At 38.1% G+C, this 27,125-nt stretch overlaps 1 protein-coding gene across 1 annotated transcript; it reads right to left on the bottom strand.

Moving 5' to 3' along the window:
- Positions 1–3,578: 3,578 nt before the first annotated feature.
- Positions 3,579–27,125, bottom strand: LOC137173551 (noelin-3-like). Its single transcript, XM_067578440.1, has 6 exons — positions 26,413–27,125; positions 10,360–10,503; positions 9,421–9,576; positions 6,595–6,814; positions 5,241–5,347; positions 3,579–4,926 (listed from the first exon to the last, which is right to left on the bottom strand). The coding sequence occupies exons 1-6, from the start codon at positions 26,530–26,532 to the stop codon at positions 4,249–4,251; spliced, it is 1,425 nt and encodes a 474-aa protein (XP_067434541.1). The 5' UTR covers positions 26,533–27,125; the 3' UTR covers positions 3,579–4,248.

The following is a 27,125-nucleotide window of genomic DNA, read 5'->3' as shown; positions in this document are numbered from 1 at the left end:
ATTATCTACTACAGCAGCCAACTATGCTGTGAGGTCATTACTCCCATGGTTGGTAATTTTCATGCTGAATGAAACTCACACAATGGAGAGTCAGGAAGACAGTGAGAGATTGAGGGACAGAAAGAGAGAGCAATCCACAAGACAAAAATTTGCATTTGATTTGGACCATACCATGGCACCTAAACTCTCACTTTGCTGAAGAGGTTGCGGATGTCTCTCATAAAACCTATATTACATTAGGGCTTTGGGGAGGTGACTAGTGGGATTTCACAATACAGTTAGAATTTATGAAAGAAACTTCAGTCTCTTCTGTTGATGTGTCAGCCAAGATAGAAGTTGCGTTTCGTTACATGAACGTAAACTAGTTTTGGCAGGTGTTTCCTGCCTGCTTTCCTTGACTTGAAGGAAATTACAGTCACAAAACTGCAGCACATACTCGCTTTGCTTCCCAGCTTCTGAGGGAATTGGCATACGTCATGGGGCCCTGAGCAATTAAATCTGGGCAGATGACATGGAAAACTAAATAAATGCAGAAAACTGAAGCCTCTGAGCGGAAGCTCTTCAAGATAAAAGTTTTACAGGGAGTTCAAGGGAGAAGTTTCGAGGCACCCTGGTTTGGAGACCTAATCCAGGATGAGGTGAATTTGGAATCAATTATGAGCTCAGTAGGATTATTGACAGATATCACCTAGTCATTACAGCATGTGAACAAAATTACTTTTCTTGGGAACTTCCATTAATTTAGCTGAAATGGAACAGTGTGCAGCAGCCCGGCAAAGCCACCTCTGGATCAATGAAAAGGAACCACAGAAAAATCCCAATTGATCCTCTCTGCTAAAATACATCGCAAGGCACTGTTATGGTACAGAATGTGTTCGACTGGGACTCCACGAATTCTTCACATGAGTAGAGGAGAGCAACAGAGAACACATGATGAACATTAATAATAAAACAAGCCCTTTACTTGTATTAGTGGGAATATAGTATATTAAAAGAAAAAAGTAGTTATGTAGAGAATATGTCACATATGAGCCTAATGTAAATTTAGTGTTCATATGTGCTGCATGTGTGTTATAGGTGAATTAATAGAATTTGTGACATGAATTTGTAATGAGAAGTGTTTTTATAGACCCTCTGTGCACTCTATACATTAATACATTGTAATGGAGATAGTCACATCTAGCATTATGTTTGGCCATTTTTAAAAGGGGTAGCTAAGGTGAACTAAGGCATTTCAAAGGGCTGTCAACTTTGGAACGCATTACCAACTGAAATCAAATTAATTGCACATATACAACAACAACAACAAAGGTTAAGTGCTGGCTAAAAGCAAACTAGAGCTGTACCCATTTTTAGCTAATTATATTGTATTGTTTTTGTTATTGTTTTCACACAATCACAATCAATGTATTTTAGTATGTGTATTTTATTGTACTTCCATATCTGTAGTGTTCTGTGGTTTTATGATAATGAAAGCTGAATATTTTAATTAGGCTATACTGTGCATGTAAAGCCCAACTAGGGACAAGAGTTGACAATTAGCAATATCTATAAACTGTCTGCAGCACATCAGTTTCATGCTCTGTATTGGAACTATGTTAAATTGCATTGTCCCTATCAAATAAATAAATTCAAATTCAAGTGGCCCTCACTACAATGCACTAGCAAACATGCATATTAAAATGTATGACTTTAGTGTCTATGATATTACCCAAATAATGATACCATCTCTGCTTACCAGTTCAGAGGAAGGGCAGCTGGTGCACACCACTGAAATCATGACATGAGAACAAACCAAAGTGTTACTGTGCCATACAGTATGCATATAAATTATCCCCAATTCTTCTTTTATATTCTGCTGCTTAACATGTTTTTACTACAAAGAATAGTTTTTCTCTTAAATGGTTGCATCAACCAATCTCAAACTAGATTTTGGGAATGTGCTTTAAGTGTCCATTGAAAATCAGGGGTTTGGAGGGTGTGCCCTGGCCACACTTAAACACACTCCAGCTTGCATTAAATCTACTGGTATTTCAATTTGTTTACTGTTGGGTCACATTTTTATGCTGAAATTGCTTGTTTAACGAAAATCCAAAATTGAGTGTTTTGTATTCAGAAATGACAGAACAGTAATGACCAATTTCCACCGCTGTATTTGTCTGTTTCCAACTTGGCACAGCTTGTTTATGCATTGAGGTTCTGACCCTGAAAGAATCCAAATGAGCCCAATCAAAAACACATCACAGGTGAGTTCAATAGCCTGAAGCCAATGCAGGCCTATTCTGATACAGTCTGTCTGATAATAGCAACCACTGGAGCGCATCCAGCCTGTGCTGTGTATCCAGTGACAGCCGCTGAGCACAGATAAAGATGCGTGTGGTCAAACATGGAGACTTTGATCTAATGCTCCTATCTCTAGGAATAACCAGCCAGCCATTCAAACAGCGACGTGCTGTGCACAGGGAGGAAGAGTGGGAAGATCAATGCTAATCGAGTTCTCTACATGAGCCATTTTTGATTTAATAAAGACCAGCTGATGGGAAGGTTTTTCTTTTTTTTTTCTTTTTTTTTAACGTTGCTGCTGGTGGTAGTGGTGGAGCTGTAGGATACAATAGGGATGCATGTCCTTTTACTGAGTGACACTTGTAGCCTTGATCCCTGGATGGGGAATCGATAAATGAGGGAAAACAGTGGAGGTTGTTAAAAAATCCAATCACAATGTTAAGTGATATTGTAAAACCCACAGACTGTGAGTTTTTTAGAGTAAGCCACATGCATGTACTACCTACCTTTAAGATGCTCTAGTGTCTCACATTTCAGCTACAAGAAATGAAAAACATCATTCTTATGACAGAAAAGCAAATGAGAGAGCTATATTGTTATTGCATTTTTTATTACCTTTAGTCTCTAGACATTTGTTTTTGAAGTCTGCTCTACATGGTTAATTTACTTCTTTCGGTAGAAAAAAAATGACCTTATGGTTAATTCAAATTGAAGGTCATTGTATGAAGCCATGCCAGTGATCTTGCAGTTCTCTGACTGCTGATGGAAGATGATGAAATTAATAAATTTACACTCTGCCTCCACGCGTGTCTGTGTTTGTTTATGAGCATACATGCAAATGTACTTTGCATCAGGCATGTTTAAGTATATATGCATGAATTCATGACTGTGTTTACCCATAAAAAAGATAGACTGTACTGTGACATATTCAGAACTCACCATCAGGTACCATAAAGCTAACGTCTCCTTGTTATTGAAGATAGAGACACGTTGTTGAGGGGAAGGAAATTATAGTGAATGCTGTGAATCATCCCAGCAGTTCATTGCCACTTCACGCTGATTGAAATGCCAAAGGATGACTCTCAAGCCATCAGAAAGCCTCATGTTGAGTGCATGAAAATCCCTAGCTTTCTGAGAGATACTGCCAACACCATCATCATCATCATCATCAGTTACTGATATGACCATTCGTCTATGCTCTTGTTTTAATAAACATAAAGAAAGGGTCCATATATTATGTACATACTTCAGTCAAGCAAAAAACAAACAAGACAGCTGATGTTCCTTCAGCAGATCATGGCAATGTCAATTTTATCAGCCAAAGACATTTTTAATGAAATGTACAATATTTTAATTTTAATGAAAATGCACAGATATTCTCCCATGGTTTTGTTTTATAAAAAATACAAATGTTCTTCTTCCACAGAGACATACATAACAGCAATATTTTACAGGCCTATCTTTAAAAGAATGTCTACTATACTTTATAATCAACTAGCTTTACATGGTGGCAGATATGCAGGAGAGGTTGCCTTTAAGGTTTTAAATACTTTGAAGTAGACTTTTAAATAGACAAAAATGTAAACACTGTAAGCAAAACAGATTTGCAACAAAAACACAGCTATATTATAGGAAATCACTGCAGACAAATGTAGACATTCATGCAAAAGCTATCAAGAGTCTTTGGCTGGTAGACCCAACACACAGCAAATAAGGCATACAAGTCTGATCAGCAGCAATGGAAAAGTGTAAAAAATGTATAACATGTTTTCCAGTAAAGTATCAAGTCATTGGTGTCCATGCTCAATTCAGCCAAGAATCCAGAGCCACAAATTAGAAAAGTTCAAGTAATGGCAAGTAAATATACCATAGTCCATTTTTGACAAAAGAATATGTGGTTAAATAGGAGGTCCTTGTATCACAAATGATGTTGCTGTAGTTGTATTTGGAAAAGTAATACGATGTCTAAGAGTCATCATCTGTTTTTATGACATGGAAGAGGGTGACATTGAATATTACCTGGTGTCCGTTATTCCAGGCATACAGTGCTCTCTCTCTGGCGTTGTAGTCAAGCATGGAGATATGAAAGTACTGGTTGTGGAAAGGAATGTCTATGTACTCATAAGATGAAGTCTTCGTAGAGTATGCGTAGTAAACCTTTGCTCCCGACAGGTGAGAGTTAGTGATATAGAGTGTCCCGCAGATCATAAATGATTCACCTGCATTCCTTTTGGAGTATTCGGTGTTCCAAGACTTCAGCACCTGGAGGGTGTCGGGATCAATCTGGGAGATGACGACATTTCCAGCATTTTGATTAGTTGCATACACGACCCACATTCCCAGTTCGTCAGCCATGATATCGATGTCAGAGTATCCCCCCCATGTATACGGGTATATGTTGTGGAAGCCGGCAAACTCCAAAGCTCGCTGGGCCAGCACACTGCCTGTCTCAAAGCTGTATTTGACAATAATGTTGCTCTGGTACTTATTGTAGTAAAGCGATCCGTTGTAGACAATGTGATTGGTTCCCTCCCATTTGAATGGGAGGCTGTAGGTTCGAGAAACAACTCCTGCCACAAAGTCATCCATTGTCTTGTACTCGCGTACAATCTTGCTGTTGGTATAACTGTCCATATACCAAACCTACATCGGAAAGAATGGAGAGTGAGAAGCCTGATAAACATGTCACCCATTAAAAATAAACATAATCTAACCTCCTTTTTTTTTATGACCTTTACACTATTAATTATATGATCCTAGAAAAAAGCAACTGCAGTTTGAAAATGAGAAATCTAGAAACATCTCTACTTCACATTATAATTTGCTAAAATTTAAACCCACTCAAAACCCCCACCAACAGACAGTACCATGTTTAGTTCTACTCTAAAAAGACACAACACAGATATTGTACACAGTGCACAGTCCTTGGAAAGCACTTCCCTGCCTTCATAACTCACCCTGTTGTTTCTGGTTGATGCTAGAGGATCAGTCATCCATGCCCCAAACCGGGTTCCAGATGTCTTTATTGTAACAGGTCCAGTGATTTTCATTAATTTCCCACACGCTGTTAATACAGAAATGCAGCGATAAGATGTGCTGTGGTGGTTTTTGTCTCTAACTAGATTTCTCAAGCCAATTTCATGCCTGTGCCACCAGAGAGTGTGCCCTCTGTGCGTAGCCTACTAAGATAGCACTGTCAGCGAGCTGCTTTATTTAACTTGAAGCATAATAGTGCAACTGCTGTTTGTAGTTAAAGGCAACTCTGCTTTCAAGCCCATATTGTTTCTTTTAAAGCACTAAAAACCTAAAAATGATCAAGCTTTTGGTATATACAGACTGTATGATCAAAAATGTCTAACTTTATTAGCTGATTATTTGGCACAATAGATTAGATTTGAACACAGTTAGCAAAGACAGTTTGTAGTGCAAAATGTAGTGCAGCAACATAATATTTTGTATAAGTAACATCTGTCACCTAGTTTTCCCATCTATAGTATTCATAATAATTGAAAATATCATCATGTCATCGTATTAATATGATTACTGGGTGTAAAGAAATGTAAAGAAAAGTATCATGTGGGAAACACTTTATAAATGATCAATTGACTAATGAATAGCCTGACAAGTTCCTTGCAGACAAAGTCTTTCTCTGCCCATTATGAAGCAATTAGGTACAGTATGTTACCTTCAGTGGCCTTCTTTAAAATATGTTTTACATTTACATTTACATTTTTCTGCTTGAAAAGTCAAATGCAGTCATAACACCAGACAGTCCACAACAGCAGAAACTAATTTGATACTTTTCATCACTGGCATGAGATTGAGGTGAAAACACACAGCCACTAAGCACATATTTCTTTAAGGAAATTTTGGTGTGGGATGTAATGGCAAAAGAAAGAGCAAGAGTATTCCAGCTACTAAAAGTAAGCCTCTAAAAGTAACCTGCTGCATATACAGTAGGTGCTTTGGAATGAGCATAGAATGCGCTAGTTTATGATCGTATACTTCAAAACACAAGGAAGTCAGGCTATGCATTAACAATTTACAATTCCCCAGTGGTTATTTTTCTCTGAAGTAGAAAATCAATGGTATACATTGAGGAGAAAAAGACTGTTGCTATGACAATGATATGCCATGCAAATACTTTTGTTTTGCCAGCACTATTTATTCACTGGTACCCTTGCCTGTGCTATCTTTAAGACACTGCAGAAACTGCAGAATTTCTCTTACTATCATATGTCTTTTCACTCACAGTAATATAAGAATTGTACTTATTCAAGCATCTAGCTGACTGTAATGTGCACTACTCACTTAGTTTGCCCATACAGCTGCGGAGCCTGCTGTCCAGTCGTAGGACTCGCTGATAGAGCTCATCATAATCATAGGCCCCGAGTTCCTCCTGGATACCTGTCAGCACGGCCGACAGATTCCTGATCTCCTCCTTGAACTGGGAGATGAGTGCAGCATCCATCTTGTACTGTTCCAGCACAGGAATCAATGGCTTCAGCTCGTCCATCTTGTCCTTAAGCTCCTGCAGAAGAGACAGTGACAGCAACAGAAATGGAAAAACAGAGAAAAGTAGAAAAATGTGGACAGGTGTGATGGTCAGGAACAAAACTACAATTTGTTTTACAAAGTTTGACAGAGGAGAACATCAGTAAATGTCAAGTATTCATTATCACAAGAATAAACTGGACAACTGGTATGTGATTTGGAATTATACACATGCTAACATGTTAGCACATGCAGTTTCATGATACAGTAAGTGACTAGTGTTATTCTTCTTGAGAAAACATATTGACTGATAGAGTGTGTGCCGTATGAAGCACCTAATGGAACCATTAACCCACCATGAACTAATGACGTATTCATTCATCCCTCCATTTATTGATATATTCACTCATCAGTTATCAAATCAACTGATAAAGGTGCTTTTTCCCCAAATGCAAGTCTATTCCTGTATTTCAGTTGTACAGTGTTCATGTGATATTAAGATTTGTTGATGGTAAACCTTTATTTCAGCCTTTACATTAAACATGGCTTTGTTTCTGATGTTTCTGCCATGCCAGTGGTTGTTCAATAGTTATTTTTCCAAATCATTCAGTGTCTAGAAACTTGCCACACCAGATATATTTCCCATAACATTTCCCATAACAGCTGTCCAATATAATCCACACAGGGAAACTACAGCAAAAACAGCTTCTGAAACAACCAAAGATGTAAGCGCTTTCTGAATTAGACAACTTCTGAATATTTTGTGGTGTACATGTTCCATATTTCTAAGGATATGTTATAGAGACTCATCAGCTCTCCTGGCTTAAACACACAGTACATAATTTCTGCCGCTAGGGGTCTCTCAATCAAAACAATAACAAAAGAGGGAGTGTGATGACGAAGTGAAGTAGCGTGGGATCATGGGAGTTGTTTTCTTCATTGTTAAACAACCAGCTTCTCCAGGATAGGATTACTTCAGTGTTCATTGTTCAGGATGTTTTTACCGGGAGCCGAATATCTGCAGAGGTCTCCTCCTCTCCAAACAGATCCAGTGATTAAAACAGGTAAAAACACTAAATAAAGCAGTTTCACGTTAAAAATCAGTGTTTCTCCGACGCTGTTCGGTGGACACAGGACGTCCGGTAGGAGCTGCAAGCCAAGCTGCTGTTAACGTTTGCTTAGCTTGTTTCTCTGATAACTTAAGTTACAGACACTCAGCAGATTTTTACCGCGAGCTGAATTATCTGCAGAGGCCTCCTCCTCTCCAAAACAAACATACATGGAGACTATAATATAATTATTCGGTGGAAAGAGGACGGCTGGGAGGGGCTCCAAGCTGAGCTGCTGCTAATGTTTGCTCAGCTTGTTTCTCTGATAACTTAAGATCGTCCAGTGACTAAAATCCTTCATCCAGTTAAAAGATACAGTTAAAAACAACCAAGATCTAAAAAGTTTATCATAAAAATGCATTATTGCATTATTTTGTATTCGTATACTCTTTGGTAGACACAACTGTGGCAAACAGCCACAATGCCAGCGTTCTATCTTGTTTGTGTATACTCTTTGATAGATGCCATTGTAGCAGATAAACACAATGCCGATGCATGCATCTTGTGCATGTATACTCTTTGGTAGAGGGGTATGACGCCACTGACAGGTGACCAAATGAAACAGACCATTACCTTGATTAAAATTACTGGATTTGAAAATTGTTGGGAACATTTGAGATAATGTAAATACACAACTCCACAAAATATATAACATAGGTCTACTTGTTTTTAGACATTTTAATGCAGAATAGTTACATCATATAGCTTTAACAACGTACTCAGGTGTGCCCTATCCAGAGGTTCTCCAAATAAAGGGGAAGTGAGCTGTTTGCCAGTTAGATGTGACTGTCAAACTTTTACAAGTTGGCTTAATATTCATAAAACACCCACCTTGGGAATACCACACACACAGTGATGGTACAACACTCAGGAGTTCTGGTGCTAAAAGGATTCAGTGTACTATGAGTGGCTGTGTAAAAGTCAAAGAAGACTGGATCAGGTAGTACTTTGCTCTGATTTCAGCATTAAGCAAAAGAGGTTTTACAGTTTCTCATCACGTCCTTGAGGAACTACTACTGACACAGTGCTTTGTGAACTGTCTTGTGACCTGAGTTATTCTTTAACTTTTCCAAAAATGTACCCTACAGAATAACTAAATGAAATATTGGTCCAAGCTGGGTTCCAAGTTCCTGGGTTTGAATATGTCATTCCCCTCATTTCCCCAGACTTTTCTGTGGCTCTCCTTGAAATGTAATAATGTAAAACTTGCAAAAATGTCAAAATGTAAGTTCTGTAATTTCAGCCTAAATGCCAAAAAAAATGGCTGTACTACACTTGAAAGCAGGGTGTGAACTACAGGGGGGCCAGGGGGAACTTGGCTCCTCTTAGCAAGACATGAACTCCCCTTAAAACATGATTAGTGAAATTTTGGGGGGGTCTCAAAAATATTGACAATATGGATCATTCTAGGTCAAATCAGGCTAGGTAAAAACAATTAAGGAAAATAAATAAAAAACAAATAGAAAAGATAGATTGGACATTTGATTGCACATTTGATTTAACTGAGCTATGATTAAAGGGGGCTGTAGAATACCTGGAAGTTTCTGGCCATGATGGATTTCCTGTCATCCTCAATCTGTCTGAATTTGGTCCTCAGGCCTTTCATCTGGTTTTCCATCTTCATGACATATTGGAAATCCCTCTGAGTTCGCAGGTTCAGCACCTCAATGGACTGGGACATGTTCTGCACCTAGAATGAAACAAGCCATGATAAATAGTCACCTCAAACAGAATCACCATGTACAAATTGTTTTTGTGAAGCATCTAATGAGCTTTATTCATGCTACCTATGCTGTTTACATAAATTATAACCCACAAAAATCTTCCTGTGCATGACAAAGACACAACTTTAATTTATCATGGAATTATAATTCAAGTGTTGGTGCAGTGTTTGGGATATCTGGATCTATGACTTTTGAGATTAAAGAGGCAGGTTTATGCAAGAGGTTGCTAGTTTGAATCCAAGAAATGGGGCAATTCTAACAGGAGAAGTGAATGGTATAGTATTAACACTGAATAGTGATGTATAGCACAATTTAGCAGTAGTATAATATAGTATGTATGCAATAGTATAGTATAGCATTTTTAGTGTAAAGCATGGGAAAGTGAAGAAACGATGCATTCTCTTCTTTCCTTCCTTCCTTTTACTGCAACTAATTGAAAGGAACTTTGATGGGGACTCCCTGGTGCGACTGTGTGTGTGCCTGAATGTGTAATTGGCTACTATTGAAGAAGAACAAACATGGCAAAGCCTACCAGCAGTGTACCTGTGTTAAATACAGATGATAAAACATCTAGGAGTACTAGGTGTATTACACTCCTGAACAAAACAATAAAGCTTGAAGAGATTTGTTCCTTCATTATTCCCATTATTCCCATCTTTCAGAAGAATGTGTGTGTGTGTGTGTGTGTGTGTGTGTGTGCATAGAATTAATGCGGCACTAGGGTGGTACTCCCCTTTACATGTGTTTACCTTCTCTAGTAGCTGGCGGAGCTGTCTGCTCTTGGCATCTCTGGAGCACAGGCTCTGTTCTGGTGCCACTACTGTGCAGATACAGCGCCCATCAGCATCCTGGGCTGAGCTGTATACCTGCCAGCCCTCCTTTGGGCCGATAGTCTGCAGGTACAAACACAAGCACACGTGTGGTAAAATTACTGATTTCATATTTATGTGACACTGGTCTTGTTTGGAAGACTGTTAACCTAACTAATTCTGAGGGTAGCAACAATGACATGTGGCTGCAGACACATACGCTTTGAAAAAACCTAGAGTGTTACACTAGTGTTGCACTTAAGCCACAGATATACCACTGAGCGGACATGTACATGGTGGGGACAACACAGACATGTAGTAGCTCTGTTTATACTACTCTCTGGAGTCCACTTTGAGGATATGTTCTTCACATGCGCAGTACATCGGCGTATACAGGAAGACAGTGTTGTGACTGTGTGGACTGGCGTGGGCAAGTCAGCACGATCACAACAAATTGGAGGCACGAGGATGTGTGCACAGAGCCTACACGAACACCTCCTGATGATGAAATTTACATCAAATGTCACATGTAATTTCAGCTTTAATGACAAAAGTGAAACACTGATGAGTGGTGCAACTACACATTTTTACTTGTGCCAAACAATGAAGAATTTCACCCTTTAATGATAATAATAACTGGCATATAAATTGCATGGTGACAAAGGAGTACCCCAAGGTTCAATGTTGGGTCCATTTTGTTTTAGTGTATATAATAGTAATCTTTCAGTAATGATCTATAGCATATGTGATGCATATTCTAAAACGGTTATTAAAACTATGCAAAATGCCTTTTTGCCTGGTTTCTTTGATGTTTTTAAACTACCATCTTAAACCAAACACTGATAAATCCCCTGTTTTCACTACAGCTAAACACACTAATTAGTTACGTCCCCAGAATAGTACATTAGGCATCACTTTACTGAGATACTGAGATAATCCCCTTATTACAAACATTTGGGCATCTGGATTGTTCTTAAATTCTTCTTCCAAGCACTTCTAAATGAATTTTATAAAAAAGCTGAAGATGAAACTTAAGTTATACAGAAAGAAGACTTTTTCAGGAAGAGGGTAGAGCAGTCAAGCCTTCTCTCCAGTCTGGATTATAGACATAATTTATAGGCATGTGGCTGCCACCACTTGAAAACGCCTCGGGGATGACAGCCCCTCAGCGCACAGATTTATAACAGGTGATGGCTGTGTACTTAGCATTGTAAAAGGCAATATCTCTGGTACTCAGTATTATATCTTGTGGGAAAGGTTGCCTGGTCTTCTGTCTGTGTTAGAAGGGATCAATACTTCTATGTCTCTTTGTTAACAAAGTCCTTATTCATTAATTGTCTTCTTTCAGTGTTGTGAATTGACCAGAGAGGTGGAGGTTATTTTTAATCTCAGGATTATCTCACTAGGTATCAAATTCAAAAACCCATCATGGATCATATTCATTCATTCATCGCTGTAACACTCAGCTTTCAATTACCCTGTGTGGAGTGTGTTATTTTTCATAACTGCATGGGTTGGATTTATAATATGCCTGTTTGGCAACAATTAAAATGTAAATTTTGTTTATTCATATTTTAGTGCAATATGGTCTTTAAATTGGAATGTTCTATCAGCACTATCTTTTTTAAACCTTTATTTAGGTTGCCTTCCTACAGTACTACTATGCCACTGTGTCTGAACTGTGGGGTTATCTACAAATAATGCACAATATCTGGCCAGTCAGAGTCCAGTACTCCCCATTGCCATAACAAAATTCACTTAGAAATAAGTGTTTTAGAACTTTGAAAACTGAAGACATGAACTTTGAGAAACTTCAAATACTTTTTCTCAATTATTCATAGGACCTGTGGCCATGCACTCACTAGCAATAGAGAGATTCAGCTGACACTTCAATCAAACAACACAGACAAACAAGCCTGAAGACGCTTTTGTATTCATATAAATATTTATGTACTTTGCCACCAAGGACTCTGCTGATAAACTTTGTCATCCACTATAATCCAAGTTGCATATCAGAAGAAAGGGATGTAAATTTTAAAAGGGGGGTGGCTGGGTGGTGTATATGAACAGACAGAAGAGATGAGGAGGTGGTTATGTAGGTAAACAGTAGCTAAAACAAAAAAAGAAAGAAAGAAAAGAGGACAATGCTGACAAAGAACAAGAAAGAGGACTTGACTGTCAATTAGGGAGATAGAGGAAGAGTAGTAGGCATCCAGCAAGACATGCCGCCACAGAGAAGCACAAAGACAGCACGCAAAAGAAGATGAGATGAGGTGAGCGATAAACAAGGAGGGCACCAACGTGTGCTGAAGAGAAAATGAAGGAGATGGAGGAGAAACAAGTAAAAAAGAGGGTTGGACTGTCATTGACTGTAGAGCCCATCTCACTGATACCGACCTATTGTTAAAAAATCATATACATATGAGACTGATATGATGATTGCTGCACATGTCCAGAAATTTGTCTCAGTGAAGGTGAACGCAGTGGCTTGATATGTCATTCTCACACATGTGACCACTACTGATGTCTGAGACATGATGCATAACAGCACAAACAGAAAAGAGTGTAACTAATTCAATACAAACACTGGCTGACATGCTTACAGTATTTGATTAGAAACTATGACTGTATCATACATGGGGAGCAATATGTTTTTCCCTGTGCAGTTTAATACCCTTGTATTTTATTCATGAAACTGTGCTCTTGATGAGGCAAAGACTAATTTTTCAATATATATATATTTTTTTATCTCTCACTACGATAGATAGAAGAAAATCAGGCTCCAAGGCTACAATGGTTTCACAGAGCTGCACGCCAAAGTCTAGTAGTCATTAATCATCCTCACAAAACAGCATCCAGCAGCTCAAAGCTCTCCCCAGCCGCCCAGCAGAGTTTTGCTCTCTACACAGGCATCACACACACACATACACACACGCATGAATGGTCACATACAGTATGCACTAAACACACAAACGTATAAGCAGTTGCCAAGACATATTCATGTGTCCTGTAGTTTTTATTCTTGATCTCAGAGTCTTTCTTTGCCAGGGTTTGACTCATGGTTTTTTGAAGGCTAGAATGCAGCAGTCATCAATATTTTTGAAGTGAAGCCAGCAGACAATATTTTGTGCCAGTACTCAATATGTTTACAGTAATAAGAAGAAAACAGCAGCAAAATGCTGTATATAATCCCCTCATGTCTTATTGTTTTATATGAATAAAAAATACCACTAGCACAATCAGTATTAAGATGCATTAGACTTCTAGTTTCTCAAAATCAGGCTTCAGACATTTGACCAAAACACAGATATGCAGCTGAATGTGTGACTATCCCTTTAGCATCATTACATTACTACATTTACAGTATGTGTTAGCAGCAAAATCAAACATAAAGAAATAAATATCACTTGTATTTATATTCTGTATAACTTTTAGACGATTTGAAATCATCCCCTAGCTCATAAACTCTTCTTTTCACTAGGAAAATGCTCTCACTCGGCTCCACATTCTCCCGCTTTCAGGTTGGGATTCAATGTTGAATGCCACATATTTTCAAAAGATGGGGTAATTAGCTTCTGTACGGTACTTTGGTGTGTTTACTGTATTTAGGTTATTGCCTTTTTGGCAGGTTACTCATTACTTTTATGATTCAATCATTCTGTTTCCTGCTCATTACAGGTGGTGGTTACAACAACATGATCACCTGTAAAATATGGTTTAATACAATTCTGTAATACCATAATCCTGCAGTAATATTAAATAAAAAGAATTCATGTTATTATGTCTATCAAGAGTTTCTTTTAAAATAAATAGGATTGCGTACTATAAATCTATTAATAACATGAACAATCTTTTTTAATTTTTAAACTGAAACTTAAAATTGACTGAAGACACATCTTAATCTGCGTTAGTATGTATTTCTTCATTGGTATCTTTTTAAATAGGACTCATTCAACATGGATAGCTTTTTTAGGCTTAGACATTATTCTGTGCTCTATATTGTAGAAACAAAGATATTACTAATAAGAAGAACTTGCACACAGTACAATGCAATAATATCACAAATTATGGCCTACAGAATTACCATAGAACTGCCTCATCATCTCTATTACCATTAGCAATGACAATGTGACATTATAATCTTCAGACAGGTTGGATTTCTCACATTATTGGGATCCATCATATTGTACAAGTGTTCATTTTATTGTGTCCAGCTCACATCCAACAGGGTTATCCAAAAATGGCACTTTATTATTGAATGATCTAACATAACTTACTGACTCAAAGATTATCAGACATTGCGGTAGCCCCCTAATAATGAATGATCATGACTTTATTACTTTTATCGCTGCACACAAGGTCAGTCTCTCTTCTAGTCCCTATTAATGCCGGACTTTTATGAGGCAACCTAATTAAACTGTGAATTAGCCCTCAAACTTTCCATGCTTCAGTGAAGCCAGGAGTGACATTTACAGTACTGTATATTATGACTGTATCTGTCATCTGGCCCACAAGTAATAATCAGATGACATTAATGGAATGGAAGTATTATTAACATAATCTGTCATGAAATGCAGTTTTATGCATAACAATAGTGCAGTTACCTGCAATAGTTTTGCAGCAAGTCACAAATGTACTGTTTTGTTCATTGTAAGTGCTTGAGGGAGCCTAATATAGCTAAAAGGCTGCTATTTTTATTAGGTGCTTCTTAAAACCTGTATTTATGAAATTGCTTCTCATATGCTTTTATTGGCCAGTCCTATAAAACTGGCTTTGTTGTAGCTTGTGGCTAATAGCTAGCTAAACTTACCTCCAAAAGTGTCTGGAAAACCAATAGGATTGAACAAATAGAGTTTCCAAGTTAAATATGATGCCATTTTACAAGATGACATTGGTAGAGGTGTGTTTTCTTCCATGTGTGTTAGACTTCTGTAAGTGGATCTAAATATGTGTTAAAGATGTTACATTGATATAGCAGGTACTAAATGTATACTACCAGCATAGTTATAGCAATAGTTAAAGATCCCTTATAGACACATACAGAAAGTGTTATAAGTCTGCAGATATTGACAAACTCTGGTTGAAATAATAATATGTGTCTGACATGGTTTCTCCACGAAAAAGTTCAATTACCTTGTTCAAAATTCTTAAAATTACTTCCTCACCTTTTCCCTAATGGAAAAAATCCAGAATCTATCAATATGCAAATATTTTTCATTTCAAAAGTTTAAAGGTAGGTTCACATTCTATTTAAATCTACCTTAAAACAGGACTGACTAAACAGTTACTGCTTACTGTAATCATACTGGCTGTGGAGAGATTCCTCTCTGATGCAGTTCCAATGTAAATGATGGGAGACAAACCCCACATTCTTTGCTCTGTGCAAAAATATGTACTACGCTCCAGAGTTCAGCTCAGGCTAATATGAGGCTTCAGAAGTCAAGAGGGTATCTTACAAACTTACTTTTATTACAAGATTTGCTCTCTCGTGTCCTTGCTGAGATGCGGTGGAAGGATGATAACAAAGGAAATTTTGTACTAAAAACACTTTATCTTTGGAAAATACCTCAGACTGATGTAGCTTCATATTAAGTTCAGCTGAATTTTGGAAGACATTTTTTCCACAGAACAAGGACTGTGGATTTTGTCCTCCATCTCTTATATTGGAGTTGTGGTAGGAAGGGATCTCTTCACAGCCAGTATGTACAGGACGGATGATCATAATGACCAAATACTCTATTTTAAGACAGACTTTAATAAAATGTGAACCTATCCCTCAACTAGTACACAAGTATCCATATCACACCTGAGTAAGTTGCTTGTTGGACCATGATTAGCTGTAGAGTAGTTATAATGTCACTAATCATGCGTGGACATACACATCTTAAGCTCACAGAGAAGAAAAACACATTTTTGTCTTGTCATTTGTCAAAAATATGATGCTTTATGTCCTGTTGTTTGTTTGAATTCCATCGGAAATTGCTCCGCACAATGGTTGTCTCTCTTATTTTCATCTGGACAACTTTGTTTGCGCACAGCTGGCATGCTGTACAAGGGAAGATTGACTTCTCTAATCATGGATCTCTCAGTAAAAACATGTAAAGTCAACAGCGCACCTACAAAGCGTAAACAATGATGGTAATGAATTCCTCCCTGTGGAAAGATATGATTCATGCTCTTCACAGGAGACAGGTATCCTGCCAATTACACACCTAATTGATTCTCTTTTTTGTTTGTTATTCTGTCATCAGCATGTATTACCTTGGCTACTACTTACCATTAACTTTGTCCTCATCAACCTTTTTTGTGTGATTGAGGGAAAGACATAGTGGGTTGATAATGGAGAGAAAATGAATAAGTTAATATGGTTAAGATGAGTTAGTTAATGATGTCAGGGAGAGCTAGCCGCTGTCATCAGATCCGAATGACTTCCTTTGCCTTCATCCATGGCTGTGAGCAATTTACAATTTCGGTTCTGCAAACAGTGTTGAAAGCAGAGGAATATTATAGGTTGTGTTGCTTCATGCTTTACTTTTTTACGGATATCATTCAGTGGAGCTGTTTTACTCCAATAAAAATACCCTTGTTTGGTCTTGATCTCCTCTCCCTGCCTGAGGATAGTCTTGTAGTATACACTTAAGAATGTTTTCTACACTAAGTTGCACAACATTTCTGTACAATCACAACACATAGAATTTGATATAAGATATTTTGCTGCACTTTTCCCCCCTGCATGCAGAAGTCTTCTGACTCTAGTAAAGGAATGATTCTGTTTAGTGTTAAGTGAATCTGTTTTGGCCACTGCCAAGACTCACAGCAAGTCCATATACTGTAGCTGACTGCCTGCACCGTAAACTAATCTCCACCCCGCTGTGTAGAGCCTTGGTCTCTTGATCTAATTTCTTTTGCCAGTCTCATGACGGCTGATTCCATTTGCTACCCTGCAGCAGCATGAGTCTGGCAACGTTAGGAATTCCCCAGAGGGATACCACAGGTGAGATGCTCCTGATAAAAAATTAAAAGATTGTCAGTGGCAGTGGAAGAAATCAATCTGTTATAAAGGAAAGAGCCTAGACACAGTAAATAGTGGGAGAAGTAACCAACTCCCTCAACGGCATCAGCTGGAGCTGCAGAGAGGCGACAAATGGACACACATTGTCTAATTTTATGTAGCCACCATCACTGTTTTGTCATTTGTCAAGATATAGAACTGAGACTATATGAAGTTTAGTCTCAGCTAGCAACGTCTCAAGTGGCACCTTTGCCAGAGAATGGAGATACTGTATAAAGTGACAGAATGGTAATAAAATTAAAAATTATTATTATTATTATTATTATTATTATCATTAATAATAATAATAATAATAATAATAACAATATATAATTTATTGAGACATTATTTAAGTTCATTGACAATATTCATTGACGTACTAGGTTCAAAGTCCCAATTTAATCATGTCTTAAGTGTTAATGTGCGATAGTGATAACTTATCATCAAAAATATTGCATAACTGCGATTCACAAAGGAAAGACGTAATAAATAAAAAGAAAAAATTATACAATTATTAATGTGTAATCAATACAGTGAGGCCAGACAGCATCTATGAATCAGAAAAGACTGGTGAGATATGCTATGGGGAATTACATATATAGTACATATCTATGCACATGCAGTGTGAAGTGTAGACAGCATCACATGAACACACATCCACCCATCTACAAATATCTGTATTCATGAATCCATTTCCTCCATGTTTTCACTTTATACAGCGTATCCATTTATCCCATCTTACTATATTACCTTGGATTTTATAAGTCATTTTCTCTGCATTTTTAATCGGCTAAACTAATTATTTCCATTTATCTATGCTTGGGCTTCCCTTCTTCATCCAGTTTTTTTTGTTTTCTGAGTCAATATTTGTCCTTTTGGTCCATTATTTCAGGATGTATCACACCTAATGAGACAAACAAAACAAAATTTGGACCCATAGAAAATTTCATAATACATCCTATTTCGCTTTTCACACCAATCCAGTATGAATTTAACATTTCACATGACCAAAATATGTGGGTGAAGTTTGCATAGGTTTCTCCACATTCCCTCACAACACAAGTCGTATTTGAAATATTTATTTAGGGTGATGAAATACTGCATCTGCATCTTTGCCACTAATTCTCAAGAATATCTGTGTTACACTGCAGAAAAACTGAATTGAAATGAAGTCTTTTTACTGATTTGCTGTTTTGCTTCCCGTAGATTCTGCTTTGTTTAGCTCTTTAAAGCGATTATCAGATAAGATAAAAACATGTGTTAGTCCCATGTCTACATTGATTTGTGCCCACGTTTATATTGGCATTGTATCATATGATATTGTATAAATTTAGAAACAAATCCAGGTGCCAGTGATGCCAACAAAGCTGAATCTCATATCACAGTAGTGCTGCCGTCCTGCCTGCCACTAGACAGAGACCTAAACAGATGCTATCTATCCAGTCATCTATCAACCTGTCCAAACAAAAAGCCACCAGGGTATTGGAGGCAAGTGAAGTGGAATGCGCATGTCAGTACTGTAACTGATGATCATACTGCTTAAATGAGTTAACATTTTAGCTCTAATGGCAGGGGAAGATGAACTTGCATGTGCAGCCAGCTCTGTAACCAGACTGATGCAGACATCTAAGACAGCGGTGACAAATGGTAACACCCCTGAAGACAGCAGCAACAGCAATCCTAGCAACAATGATTGTGAGACCAAAAAGGTTCCAGTAAGATACTGACACAGAGATGCTGCATATACTACGGAGGCAAAAGAGGGTGGGGGAAAAAAAAGACACAGCAAAAGAGAAAGCCATCTTTTCTCTCAGATGTGACTGTGATGAAAGGCGTGTAAGAGAGATTAATTTCCTAGAGGCGTGCCACCTTTTTGCCTTTTCTGACCCCAGCAAAGAGAAGATTGAATAGATAATTCTGCAGGAGATCGGCACATTCTGCCCTAGACAGTCTCTGAATGAGCTGCGGCATTATCTGGTTCACACCCTCGTGCTTCTTCTCTAGGGCGTACTTCAATGAGTCCTCTGACTGGGCAGGACGACATGTCAGTCACGAGTACCATGGAGGATGATAATGAAACAGTCATCAAACATTATCAGTGAAGTAAAGCCACTGGACAGCTTCAGGCCACACTGAATAGCACATGCATACACAAGCAGAATACTAAGCAGCTGTGACAGTGTGCCAACGTGAAGTTATTTTTCAGTATGCTGAATAAGTCGAAGTTGAAATAAAGAAAGTTAAGATGGGCATCTTTGTAATTCCTTGTCAGTAGATAAGTGTCTACACTGCACACACACCACAATATTATTCGAATAAACAGTTTAAAACAATGTAAAATCAATCAATCAATCAAGACTGATGTATTTCATAGAATGCACCCTCTTCTTAAGCATTACTTTCGTGGGATAAGTTTTTCACTAGGAGACCCTGTAATAGGAAGTTCTACTTATTATGTTGATATTTCTGGTGACGCAATCTGCCGGGATAAGAACTTTTCTTTAACTGATGCCCACATCAAATCTGTGTCATCAACATGCACATGTCTTCTTCTCAAGTTAAGTGTTTGTAAAGTAAGATCATGCTCATTAGTATTGCATTAGAGACTCTCAACAGTTGGAAAAGGACATTCCTGCCATATTAATTTCACAGAATCTGCAGACATGGCCATATTTTACAAAATGCTGCAACAAATGCAGTTCACCTGATTATTTCTTGCTCTTTTAGCAACCACTGCATGTTCTCCTTCAAATTTATGTTCCACAGATGCGTAAGTATGCAGGGACATTGAACCTGCAGCAAAGACTCTTCACTTCAGCTTCAATTCTGATGTTAAAGCAGGAAAATAAGATTATGCATAACTTAAGGATGTATCTGTCCACTCTGGTTTAGTATCAGCAGGGCAACAAGCAATCATTTCAATTACAGGATGCACTTGGGGAAAAAACAATCAGAATACTGCTTTGAACTCTGAGATACCATCACATTAGTATGGTCAGTGCATTCCAGGAGAGTCTTTGATGTAATATTACAATTTATTGCTTTCCTTAAACTTAACTTGTATACTTTTACTTTGGTTAGTGAATTTCTGTTTCTTAGAATGCATTTCAGCATCTTCCAGAGTATGTGCCTGAACTTTGCTTATAACAAAGTGTGTATACTAATAAAAGTAAGATATATGGGCATGTACTGAAAATATTAAGTAGTTAGCTTGTTAAGTAGTTTATGGACTGGTTTTCTGTGACTGTTCTCTAAAGGCTGGAGAAATTGGTCATATTTCCTCTTGTACATCTAAGTTATTACACGTGTGCAAAATTATGAGTTTGCTTGTTGTTTTGTATAGTTTTGTATATTGTATAGTAGCTGCACTGGAAATCTACAATTGACCATTCTCCACATGTCCACAAGCGGTGTGCATTAGACTCGACATTTAAAGAGTTTTTTTCTAGCCTTTCCAAATTTGGGAAGCTGCAATCGTTAACATGTCTGGCTAACTAGCTTACTAAGCTAAGATGCACATTAACTTATTACATTAGAGTTGCAACAGTTAGACGATTAAGCAAACTATTTTGATAATCAATTAGTCATTTTAATTATTTTTTTGAGGAAAAATGTCAAAAATTTGATTCAGCTTCTCAAATATGTGATTTCATGCTTTTCTTTGTCATACATGATAGTAAAATGAATATCTTTGGGTTTGTCTGTGGGTCCAACAAAACAAGACATCTGAGGACGGGCACAGGGTATGTAAAAAAAAAAAGAGAGAAAAAAAAGCTGTGTATAGCACACAAACTGTGTAGTTTTTCCCCACTGTGTGGAAGCCAGTTCTGGATACAATCAGAGTTTAGGGTAACGATAGCAGCTTTTCCTGCTATACTGGATTTGGAGAAGTTAAGACTCCAGCAGCCAATGTTACCCAAGATAGTGTCACGTTTGCCGAAGACAACTCTTGTATTGTTAAAATTGAAAAGTAGTAAGCTAAGCATGAACATGGAGATTCAACCTCAGTCTTTTAGCATGTTATTATGTAGCTGTCAAGCACGTATTTAAGATCCACTTTACAAGATTCCTGTTTTAAAATGAGCAGGAAACATTCAAAAGTCAGACGGTGTCTGCGCTTTTAACCAGCTATAGGCTTAAATAGCAAGCTAAATACAGCTGATAAAATCTACAAGGCAAGGTTGTCATCTCAGAGAGCAAAATTGACAGGTTTCAGCTATACATGAAAAGCCTGTTTTTGTCTACCTCTGCTGGAAATCAATGGATGGTCCATTGAATGACAAAAACATAAAAACAGAAAGTTTGACAGGAAAAGCAACAGCAACTAAGGACAGTGGGATTTAATGAACCATCAACTGGCCAGTTCTACATGGCCAAAACTGAAAATACACCTAAATAAAAACCAAAATAGACATTCCCAGTGGCTGTTTGTGTTTATGGTAAACTTTTTCTTAAACTCAATTTAAGTTTTGAGTAACTCATATCAAACTCAAACTAAACTCTGTTCTACTGCTTCAACATCAGTCCAAATCTGCCTCTCTGTTTAAAGCTACTTAATAAGTTATATTACATTTTATCTTCGCTAGTAAGAAATTAACAACCATAGCCCATAATCATTTCTCTGGTTGACTGAGTACATTATAAATTTATTGAGACCACAACTGTGTTCCGTTCTTCTCAAGTCCAGCCTTTCAGCTCTCATCCAGTGATATGGAGACCGCTTGGGCTGTAATTATAGTAATCATAAGGGGAACAGAGGGAGAGGGCCGTAACTATGCCCCTGGTAGTTTCAACATCATGTCTCAACTCCTGTAATTATGCTTAGACTATTATTAACTGAGCTGCATTCACCCGGGGGAGTGAAAAAGAGCTCAAAACAAGGGAAAGTCACTTTAAAGAGTCATAATCATCACATATAAAAAGACAGCAAAGTTAAGCATTCCTTAATTACACATTATTAATATTAAACATGGCATCTGATGATGTATCTCTTTGTGGGATGAATTGTATGGACTAGAAGACAGAAAAGGGCAAAGCAGAACAATGAAAGAACAGAAAATTGTTTAGTGTTAACTGGTGGTTATCTCAGTCACTGTCAGTACTTAGACATCATATTACCAATCAACAGGTTTCTCTTGGTTTCACTTGCCTGACAAACCTCAAGCTCAACTGCATTTTTCACCAAAGTGTGCCTGCCCGACATGCCTAGGCTAACAATAGACACGTCCTAAACCACACATTCAAAGAAAGTGACAGAAAACTCATTACAGCCGCACACAGGCTCAAACAGTCTAACATCTCTCTAAGTCCAAGCAGAAATCACTATATATTTACCCTGCTGCTGGTAGAAACGATTCACATCCATCATCAGTGGACTTTCTTTATATCCAGTCCATAAGCTCTGACAACCCCCTCCCTGCTTCACACATGAAACATGCAGCGTCACAACTAATGGCCAGTGCTGGCAGTCTTGTGGCTTTGTGTTTGCTTTGTTTGTGTTGACACATAGTTAGAAGGTGTCATCTTTAATTTGGCCTGTGGTGGGAATGGCGATGTGAAATATGAAACCTCCAGCATTGGTTTTTTTTTTTTTTTCATTGCTAAATGGTTGTGTGCATGTGTAGGTGTCTGCCCACAGAAGCTCTCATCTTTTAATATGGCATCTGCGCCAGACAAATTTCCCTACCAAGCCTGAGCGTATCAGTCACATAAATGCTAATGCGAGCTGAAAAAGGATTTAAAATAAGCAAGACAAGCCTGGCAGGAGACCCCTTCAGCTCTGCAATACAAGATAACTTCAAAGAATACCTTTCTACACCGTGTTTCATATGGTTAATGATCAACAAGGTGTCAAATCAATTGGAGGATGTAACATTTTCTCCGCAGGATTTTCCCCAACCTTTGCAACAGTGATCACATACTGTATGAGTTCATATTGTTCAAGAGTGATCAAAGTCTGATTGTACAGCCTCAAGCATTTCAACAAAAGCCGAGGTTGAAAACTTGTCAAAATTGGCATTTACATTACAAGTGGGTTAGAGTTTGTACGTGAGTGTGAGTGCATGTGGGTGTGTGTATGCTTGCCTGCCACCTACTCACAGTGGCTCACACAGAAGGCAAGTGCCTACACAAATGTTCCATCCCACCGGTGTTGTAACTAAATCCCAAGAGAGAGACTCCTCATGAACATTCACATTTTTCACAGTTACTTTAGTTTTGTTCAGAGCAGCCATGCACATCATTTGTTTATCCACCAGGGTGCAAACACATGAAGCAGAATTAAGGTCTATAATGTACTCGAAGAAAAAGCACAAGATTCTGCATCTCTTTACTGTCACTGACCAGATTAGTATGTATCCCAGAGAGCAATACTGCACTGTGTATTCACATAACATAGCACTATTTAGCACAAAAAATAAATAAATAAAATAACTGATTATTGGAAAGATAACTCATATAAAATCAGTGTGATTCAACCTAAAATCTCAAGATTGATTTTTAGACAAAATTACAGCCATCAGTTGTGACGACTGTCTATTGAATTTTAAGTGGGCAATAGAATTCTGGCACCAGTCTGACGTCAGACTCCTGAAGTCTATTAAGTCTGTCTTTCTCCTCCAATCGATATGTCCTCCAGGTGCAGAATATAATGTGTAATCATAAAACACAAATTCCACTCATCATTTTGATCATGATGAGAGTAACACAGTGCTGTTAGCAGCCACTGTGTAATTACCCGGCTGGCACAGACCATAAGGGAAAACTACACTATGCAAATATTTCATTTTCTCACAAAGGCTCTTTAGGGATCTGTTGTGTACACTGCAGAGGTAATATCTGCCAAAGTGGATCATACCACGCCACGACAAAGGAAAATCCATGCCATTAGCTAGCTGGAGCCAGTTCATCCAGGATTAATTATTTTAAAGTTGCTAACCTGAATCTGTCGGGAGAAAAACAAAAGGCAGCACATAAACTTAAATGCCTAGAGGTAAAGGCTGCCACCCTTTGCTAAAATTAACACATCTGTGAACAAAGCCTTGCGTACAATGTCTGACAACCAGTGAGTGACAGCTTAATAATTTCCAGCTTAGTGTAATACCGTAAAAGGTTTGCCTTTTCGGATCGCTTTTAAACAGTGAAGCAGAAAGGCCTTTGCGGCAATGTTAGCAATTTGCATGCAGCTCTTGCTCCGGTGTTATCTCATATTCCTCAATGGCAGAGGAGTATTCATTGATTTAATCACAAACAGATGAAAGATAGGAAAGATAGAAACTGAACTGAATGATTGTTATCAGAGTAACATGGCAGAACCACATTTGTAAAATATAAAGAGGATGACAGCACACACACACACACACACACACACACACACACACACATATACACAAATTCAAAGACCTGTAGACCAGGGATGCATAGGGCGGCAAAGATTATTTTTACTGTTGGGTAATTATCAATTTCTTTTTCAGTGTAAAGTGAACTCTTCACATTTATTTAGTGTATTACCACCTGTCAAAAACTGAACAAAACAACAACAAATGCAAATTAAATAACAGAAAACAGAAAAGGCAGTAAGTCCCCAACTTTGAGGAGGTGTGAGTAGAAGACATTTGGTTTTCCTACTTAATAAATTACACAAAGATCAACTGATGGCCAATCAATTACTCAATTATCTGTTGACTAATTGATTAATTTGTTTGGGCATGAGGATGGAACAAGGATCTCAACCCTGTTAATAAAGCAAAGGTTTAGAAAGCTGCATATGGATGGATGTTCTTTCTTTTTTCTGTGTCTTGCTGCATAGCCAGAGAGGAGAGCTGCGTAGTGAAGTTTCAGCACCACAGAGTGGACAGCTCCACACCCTCAACACCAGAAGACCCCGAGCCCTCAACAACATCCATTCATCATAAAGGACTTCCAACGGAGTTGTCACCTTTAGCCATGCTTATTCCATCTTTCCCTCAGTACACAACTAAAATCACTGCCTATGATATTCAATTTCCCTCAGATTTGCTTAAATTAAGTTAAAAAAAAATAAACAAACCAAAACAAAACAAATGCTCAGATCACTGAAGGGGAGTGAAGAAGTTATGTTACAATGACATGTTCCTGCTGTCATCAGGCACATATGGAAGCATCCTTGGATCTTAAGCGCCAACATCTATTAGACAAAAAACAATCAATAGCCTATGCTGAAATCCCTGTGTCGCCTAAAGTGCTTGCTCTCACAATTGCATTATAACCCATTTAGCTTACAACCTAAAGAGGATCCACAAGTGACCGAGATGGGCGAATAATAAAAGGTGATTAGTCACAAAGGAAATCACTTTGTTTTAGCACAAACCCATTTATGCAACAGATAATTAAAATGCTGTTAAAGGAAAGTGAGATGCTGGTTTGCTGCTTACTGCGGGACTTTCCGTTTATTCATAGGATGATGGTATGCAAAACTGCATATAGAAAATGTGACAATTTAATGTTGAATATAGGAAAAACCCATCCAGATAAAACAAAATTCGTTATACACAATCTACTAACTAGCCTATGATGGGAATTGATTCTCGTTTCGTCGTTGTGGAGGACTGCAAGCATTCTGATTATTCAAAGTTTAAATTCACTGTAGTGGTAACAAATGCAATGAATGCGCACCGAAGTGTAGCTTTCTTTGGATTTTTTTAATGTCCTCAAATCTTGTCTAACCAGGTTTATATCTCTGCTTTTATGCAAGACAACATTAAATTGTGCGACTTCTGAATGAAGTTTGGCAAGACAGCTTCCATAAAAGAGAGCTGCACGTATCGGGGCGAGAAACTACCGGCTGCATGTCCCCAGACCCGAGTTTAATTTAACAGTGAGCTATAATCACAGCAACATGAAGCATCTAATACAAAACAAGACTCTTAAAGCGTGTAGAAGATAATAAGCGGAATGAAACTCACCATAGATGGATATAATCCGAAGATGATGAGGGAAAGAACGGGGTACAGGACGCTCAACAGGACCCGCATGCTGACGGGCTCCGGGCTGCCACTTTTCTCCAAGGTGCAGTCCTTTAACATATAGCTGCTCCTCCTGTTTTCACCTTTTACTGCTGTCAGACGGCAGAGAGAGCGCTCCGGCGGCGGCACAACGACCACACGCTCACCGGCATCACACCCAGCGCTTCTCGGTGCTCCGACTGAAGGCAGTGCCGAGGAAAAAAGTTTTGAGCGAGGTGAAAATATTCAAATATTTCAGTTCCAGCAGACTGCAGGGGAGGCGCACCAAGGATGTGACATCACTTGATGGGTTACAATGGTTATCTATCTATCTATCTATCTATCTATCTATCTATCTATCTATCTATCTATCTATCGTTAATGCAGTGATACTGAATGTATCAGGTTATTAGGTTTTTAATGACCTTCGAGTCACCTTCGGATTTTGTCCATTTTAATCATAAAGGTAAAAAAAAGGGAAGAAAAAAGCTTATAATAACCATTTCCTCATATTTCAAGGTCATCAGATGGGTAAAAAAAGCAGATGTGAAACAGGTTTAACAACAAGAGAAACCCATCACCAGTATAAGAATAAGGTTCTATTTCTTCAGGGAGGAGAGGGAAGCAATCGAGGGCGCCTTGTTCTTTATGACTCCCATTCAGAGCCTGAGCTG

Source organism: Thunnus thynnus, chromosome 21 (genome assembly GCF_963924715.1).
Source record: "Thunnus thynnus chromosome 21, fThuThy2.1, whole genome shotgun sequence".
NCBI classification, from domain to species: Eukaryota; Metazoa; Chordata; class Actinopteri; order Scombriformes; family Scombridae; genus Thunnus; species Thunnus thynnus.
Note: the sequence above shows the minus strand (reverse complement) of the source record. Positions and strands in the feature narration are given on the sequence as shown.